The following is a 6,007-nucleotide window of genomic DNA, read 5'->3' as shown; positions in this document are numbered from 1 at the left end:
GGCCGCGTGCAGGTGATGTGAGGACGTTTGCTCTGCGAGACGTGATGACACTGAACCACCGAGATCGCTGATGGCCCGCCCTCGCGGCCCCAGGCGGAAAGCAGGTGAGAGCCTCGCTCAGGGCGGCCTTTCCCTCGCAGGACAGGACATCCAGCCCAAAAGGGACCTCACCCGCTTTGTCAAGTGGCCCCGCTACATCCGGCTGCAGCGCCAAAGGGCTATTCTCTACAAGCGGCTCAAAGTGCCGCCTGCCATCAACCAGTTCACCCAGGCCCTGGACCGCCAGACAGGTAGGTGCTGTGGCTGGAAGCCAGCGCTGGGAGGGACTCGGGGCTCCCTGTTTAGTTTCCAGACCCTGGAGGTGGCATAACTGAGGCTTCTTGAAGTGCCACTCACACCTAACGCTTCTGACTCGAAGTGAGGAAGGTTAGCACTTAGAGCAGCGGTTCTCAACCTGTAGGTCGCGACCCCGTTGGGGGTGAAACGACCCTTTCACAGGGGTCGTCGCATAAGACCATCGGAAAACATATAATTACGTATTGTTTTTGTGATTAATCACTGTTTTAATTATGTTCAATTTGTAACAATTACATCCTACATATCAGATAGTTATATGACGATTCATAACAGTAGCAAAATTAGTTATGAAGTAGCAACGAAAATAATGTTATGGTTGGGGGTCACCACCACTTGAGGAGCTGTATTAAGGGGTCGCGGCGTGAGGAAGGCTGAGGACCACTGGCCTGGAGCCTGAGCTGGTGGTTCTCCCAGCCACTCAGCTGCTGAAGCTGGCCCACAAGTACAGGCCCGAGACCAAGCAAGAGAAGAAGCAGAGGCTGCTGGCCCGGGCTGAGAAAAAAGCTGCCGGCAAAGGGGATGTTCCCACCAAGAGGCCTCCTGTCCTCCGAGCGGGTGAGTGGGGTTCTCCTTAAGGGGGGGTGGGGGCGGGGGGCGGCCTGTCAGTAGTTAGGCGTGGGCTTCTTCATCTGCAATCACTGAAGAGTATGTGGAGCCTCTTAACCTTGAGGCATAGCTGGGCCCTGATGGAGAGCTGCTTTGTGAACAGCAGCCATGCACCCCGCTCATGCAGACTGGCTGTGTGTTCTAGGGGTGAACACGATCACCACCCTGGTGGAGAACAAGAAGGCCCAGCTGGTGGTGATAGCGCACGACGTGGACCCCATCGAGGTACGTGGGCCTCGTGTGAGTGCTGGCAGCTGAACTGAGACCGGGTCTTTATGTCGGTACCTACAGATAAAGCTTAATTCTGAGTCTGCCACATTAAGTGGGCTGACAGCTTTTCATTTGAGGACAGTACTGACGAGGGATCCAGCTGATCTTGTGGCTCTTGCAATGATGTGAATTTCTCACTGAATTAATCCTTGAAGTGCAAATAACATGAGCTTTTTAACCCTGAGCAATTGCTGCCCAGCTAACTTTTAAATCATCGCTTCTGGTCAGACTACACTCTGAGCTAACGCTATCTTCCAGCTGGTGGTCTTCCTGCCTGCCCTGTGCCGGAAGATGGGGGTCCCCTACTGCATCATCAAGGGGAAGGCCCGGCTGGGGCGCCTCGTCCACAGGAAGACCTGCACCACCGTCGCCTTCACACAGGTTAACTCGTAAGTATGCAGCTTGGTCCCAAACCCCAAGTGTGCATAGGGGACAGCCTGCTCCCACCCTCCACTCTGCCCCCCCCCAATCCCCCAGTTCACTTCATCTCCTTGGATTTTATCTTAAAAGAGCAAATGTTCTAGCTTTAAAGGAGTAAATACATTAATTTGGACCTTTGCCGATGATGGTTACGAATTTCTTCACCTGAATAAACCATGTGGTCATGTTGTGTCTGAGGCAAAAGGCTTTTGTTTGGAGCCAAGGCCCCATTTCCGCTCTGGAAGGGCCCGCAGTCTGACGCACGTCCCGTCTCCTTAGGGAAGACAAGGGCGCTCTGGCTAAGCTGGTGGAGGCCATCCGGACCAACTACAACGACAGATACGACGAGGTAAGAAGCGCTTTTTGTACAGCGCTGTCTGGGTGAGTCAGGCCTCAGCCAGAGGCCTGCCTGGCTCTTCATGAGCCGTGCACACCACAAACCGCTGGGCCCGACTGACTTCTGCTCTTGTCCTTGCAGATCCGCCGCCACTGGGGAGGCAACGTCCTGGGTCCAAAGTCAGTGGCTCGCATTGCCAAGCTGGAGAAGGCCAAGGCGAAGGAGCTGGCCACTAAGCTGGGCTGAGTGCGCGCTGTTGCGTTTTCTGTACATAAAAGTAATAAAAATTCTCCTGGACCAGCGTCTTGGTCACTTGGGGTTGAAGGTGATTTATTGCTGGCAAGAAGTCTGGGGTGGTGGCAAGTCCATTTTCAAACCAGGGGCCTTGAGCTAACTACTGTGCAAGTTGCTTCGTGTGTGGGTCCATTCAAACTGTCTGGACCTGCTGCTCGGCCCTCGTGCACTCGCCAAACCTGGGTTTTCTGATGGACCAGGTAACCAGATCACTCAGGTAGCAGCAGTTTATTTATACCAATAGCACGTGGCCCGGTTAAACCCAATCTGGTGACGTATTTATTCAGTGGCTCCCAGGACGGGCCACATCAGTCATCTCATCACATGCCAGGAGCCCGACGCAGGAACTTCTTCACCCACAGGTACGACGTGGCCGCGCAGAGTCCGTACCTCGGGTTGTAAGGAAGTGTCAGTGAACAGTTGTGAAGGGGAGGGGCCAGCGCGCACAGAGATGGGACTCACCAGGTGATGATGTACTGCATGTGCTCATTCCTCAGGGTCACTCTGGTCTGCCCGCCAATGGGTCCTCCAGGGACTGTGCTCTCTGTAGAGGCACTGAGTGTTGGCACTGGTCTCCCTCTGGCCACGTGGCCAGCTGCTTCCTTGGGGCCTTGCTAACCATCTCCCCCAGAGCCTTTGAACTTGGCCAATGTCAAGTCACCTCAAGAGGACCTTGCACCTGTACCTGGTGTACAGCCGCGCCCCCGACCCCCACCCCCACCCCCGAGCACATAGCGTGCAAACAGCAGGAACCGACTCCCGTTTCTTGGCCTGGCCGGTCACCACGTACTGAAGTCCGCATCGATGAAGATGGGCTCTGTGCCTGTGAGCGTGGCCATGGCCTCCAGGTCCCGGTAGTACCAGTGGTTCCTTTCTGGGTTGTTCTCCGGGACAAAAGGCTTCCTGGTCTCTGTCAGCCTTACCATCCCAACCAGGTCCACTTCTCCCTCAATCTAAAAGAGAGGGTGTCCCTCAGGGCACAGCAGAGAAGGGGGGCTCCCAGAGCCCTGCTCACCTGGGGGAACAGGCCCCCCGCCCTTCGCCCCTTACCTGGCCTTTCTTCCGAGTGTCGGGATTCAGTTTCTTCCTGGGGACAAACCCTCGGTTCACCAGGATGCTCATCCTAGATGGGAAAGCGCGTGGTTTCAGGCGGGAAAGGGTTTGGAGATGACCACTTGGCTCCAGCGCATTCAGGAACTGGCACTACCAGGGCGGGTCTAAAGCAGGACAGCGGAGACAGGTGTGTGCCCCTGGGCAGGTCTTCCTGTGCCCGTGTCCTGACTGGTAAGGGCCACCAACCCCTGGGAGGGAAGCCAAGGTTGTCCCTCACCCCCCCCCCATCTTCCTCGTGCCACTCCTGCAACATGCAGCCAGTGATGCCCACCAGGGCCTGGGTTCAGGCTCCCTCCCCTCGAGAGGACTGGGCACAGCAGCCTGTGCCAGCCTCCAATCTCCCCTTCTAACCAGGGGACACTAGAGGGACAGCTGCTAGAGACCAATGGGCCCATCCCTGACCTAACCAGGTGGCTGTGGTGACAGGGCCCCCAGGCTTTCATTTGTCCATTGACATTGGGGAGGCTGCTCTATTGCACCGCCCCTTCTGCGCTGTTTCCTCCCTTCACTCCAAGTCCGGCCCAAATAGTACCTTGGGACACTCTCCCTGAGCTGGCTCCCTCCAGAGTTCCTGTCACTATCCCTTCATGCTGCGCCATCATTTAATGAGGTGGCCACTGAACGGACAGAGTTCTTGCTTCCCTTTCAGAGCAGACAGGACTTGTGCAGTGATGAGCTAAATGAGTCAGCTTCATGTCCGGGCTACAAATTCAAACTCTTGATGGAATCAAACCTTCTAGTTCCCCAGGGTTGGGGGTAGGAAGGGAAAATGAAGAGCTGCCCTGACCACATACATCTGCCAGGCTCCCTGCGTGTCACTCACCCCAGGTCGGTGCAGTGGAAAGGGGTGATGACGTGGGCACCGCTCTGGGCCGAGGACGAGAGCCGGCCCGCCTCCCGGGCCTCCCGCTCCGGGTCCACCATGGTCCGCGGCATCATGTACAGCTCCTTGGAGTGGTCAAAGTGCCCCCTGACCTTCACCGGCCTGTACTCCAGGTTTCTCAGCTCCATGGGGCTGCACGGGAGGGGACAAGTGCAGCTGAAGCCAGTTTGGGAGGAAGAGAAACCCTCAGGGCTGCAAACGACAAAGCCCACCGCAGCCCGAGGTGACGGTGATAAGGGGGATGGCTGGGGTGATGGCAGTGCCCGCTATAGGGAAGCTGACCCCTCGGGTGTCCCATAGGAACGGCTCTGCTGCCCCACAGTCCACGTTTTCATGAGAAGCCAGAGGGGCACTCCTGTATGGACTTGATCATGTGGCTAAAACCCCCTTCGAGCACGTTTGCGCCTAAATGGAGGCTTTGTTGAATACAGCCGTTCTTCTAGGGCAGTTGCATCATTTGGGGCACTTTCAAAATACCTGCTCTCGCCCTCCAGCTAAGCGTTCCTGCTTTAGGGGGCCATCAGCACAGGTTTTTCTATAATTCAGGCAGCTTCCCAAGGGTGACCATGTCAGCAAGAAGCCCAGCAGGACCTCCCATCCTGAGGGCGCCCATCTGAGGGCCAGGACCCCAAGCAGCTCCACTGCTGAGCAGTGCGAGGAGCCCCAGGCCGCAGCCCCACACTCACTCTGTGGGCAGAGGGACAGGCTCAGCCATAATTCTAGACTCCAGCTCCGAGATCAGCTTCAGCTTCCACTTGCGCCGCTGGACCTACGGAAACAGCGTAAGCCCAAGCAGACGGCAGCGGGCCCAGGGCTCGGAGCCACAAGAGCTAGGGGCCAGTCCTACCTGCCATGTCCCCAGGCCAAAGGCAGTCACCGGAATGAGAAGCAGGAACCACTGGAGAAAGGAGTCGTCCTCTGCTTTTGTGGCAGGCGCTTCTGCTGCGGAGCTGCGGCACCTGCTGGGCCTCCAGGCCAGACCTAGGGAGTGTCACACGGGCCTGGGGTCGCAAGCCCCGGAGGAGCACGGGGTACAGGAGGGGCGGGCCCACAACCTGCAGCCAGGAGCCAGCTCCCAGCCCAGTGCCCGGCACGTGGCACTCAGTGGATGTTTACTGACTGAACCAGACCCAGGGCTCAGTCGTGGCTGCCACCGACCATGACCCGGGTAATTCGTGGCACCACTTCACGCCTCTCCCGCGGGAGGATGCTGTGATGTACATGCCACTGCGCCGACATGCACCGCACGGGCTACTGTGGTCTGATGAGACGAAATGTGATAGGCTCGGGACAGTGCTTCACAGAGCTCTCCTAACTGCTCTGCCTTTTCGTTATTTTTAATAAAGCAGTTAAACGACAAAATTTATTTACAAGGTTACAAAGGTAGAAGTGAGCCTAGGCAACCCAGGCGTGCTTCTGGAGGGAGAGATTAAAAAAAAAAAATTACTTGCTGATTTAAGGGAGGAAGAGGGAGAACCACCAATCCGTTGTTTCACTTGTGCACGCATTCGCTGGCTGACTTTTGTATGTACCGACCAGGGACCGAACCCTCCGTCTTGGCTATCCAGAGGATGCCCTAACCGCCCGAGCTGCGCGCAGGGCCCGCTCTGCGTTCTCATTGCTCATAAATGCAGAGGCGGAACAATATACACAGAAGGTGCATTTCAGCTCGCGGAGGGGCCCCTGGGGGGTAGAAAGGCGGGCCTGGGCGGGAGGGTGGGCAGCAC

The 6,007-nt window shown here is 56.9% G+C and overlaps 3 protein-coding genes across 4 annotated transcripts in view; 2 read left to right on the top strand and 1 right to left on the bottom strand.

Annotated features, from left to right (window-relative positions):
• Window positions 1–2,302, top strand: part of RPL7A (ribosomal protein L7a) — a 3,170-nt gene extending 868 nt beyond the window's left edge. The window contains exons 3-8 of one of the 2 annotated variants that reach the window (XM_015572381.1): window positions 141–290; window positions 772–912; window positions 1,091–1,188; window positions 1,492–1,622; window positions 1,933–2,002; window positions 2,132–2,302. In XM_015572381.1, coding sequence (XP_015427867.1) covers window positions 141–290; window positions 772–912; window positions 1,091–1,188; window positions 1,492–1,622; window positions 1,933–2,002; window positions 2,132–2,236 — 695 coding nt within the window. In that variant the 3' untranslated portion in view covers window positions 2,237–2,302. The remainder of the gene's footprint in view (window positions 1–140; window positions 291–771; window positions 913–1,090; window positions 1,189–1,491; window positions 1,623–1,932; window positions 2,003–2,131) is intronic. The other variant, XM_006776531.2, reaches the window with a different exon arrangement.
• Window positions 2,303–2,497: 195 nt separating this feature from the next.
• SURF1 (surfeit 1) lies at window positions 2,498–5,991 on the bottom strand. The gene is made up of 7 exons (XM_006776530.2): window positions 5,128–5,991; window positions 4,967–5,049; window positions 4,221–4,412; window positions 3,335–3,407; window positions 3,075–3,237; window positions 2,747–2,828; window positions 2,498–2,674 (listed from the first exon to the last, which is right to left on the bottom strand). The coding sequence occupies exons 2-7, from the start codon at window positions 4,993–4,995 to the stop codon at window positions 2,605–2,607; spliced, it is 609 nt and encodes a 202-aa protein (XP_006776593.2). The 5' UTR covers window positions 4,996–5,049; window positions 5,128–5,991; the 3' UTR covers window positions 2,498–2,604.
• The window catches only part of SURF2 (surfeit 2), a 5,231-nt gene continuing 4,741 nt past the window's right edge, over window positions 5,518–6,007 (top strand). The window contains exon 1 of the mRNA XM_006776603.2: window positions 5,518–5,539. Coding sequence (XP_006776666.1) covers window positions 5,518–5,539 — 22 coding nt within the window. The remainder of the gene's footprint in view (window positions 5,540–6,007) is intronic.

The sequence above is a fragment of the Myotis davidii genome, unplaced genomic scaffold (assembly GCF_000327345.1).
Source record: "Myotis davidii unplaced genomic scaffold, ASM32734v1 scaffold609, whole genome shotgun sequence".
In the NCBI taxonomy this organism is placed as follows: Eukaryota; Metazoa; Chordata; class Mammalia; order Chiroptera; family Vespertilionidae; genus Myotis; species Myotis davidii.
The sequence above is the reverse complement of the archived record's forward strand: the minus strand, read 5'-3'. Positions and strand labels throughout refer to the sequence as shown.

Excerpts from the sequence above, each read along its gene's own strand:
- SURF1 (XM_006776530.2), bottom strand. The coding sequence starts at position 4,995 with ATGGCTGAGCCTGTCCCTCTGCCCACAGA. Across the intron at positions 4,413-4,966 it reads CCTGTCCCTCTGCCCACAGA|CCCCATGGAGCTGAGAAACC; the intron begins GTGAGTGTGGGG and ends CCTCCCGTGCAG. Across the intron at positions 3,408-4,220 it reads TTCCACTGCACCGACCTGGG|GATGAGCATCCTGGTGAACC; the intron begins GTGAGTGACACG and ends TTTCCCATCTAG.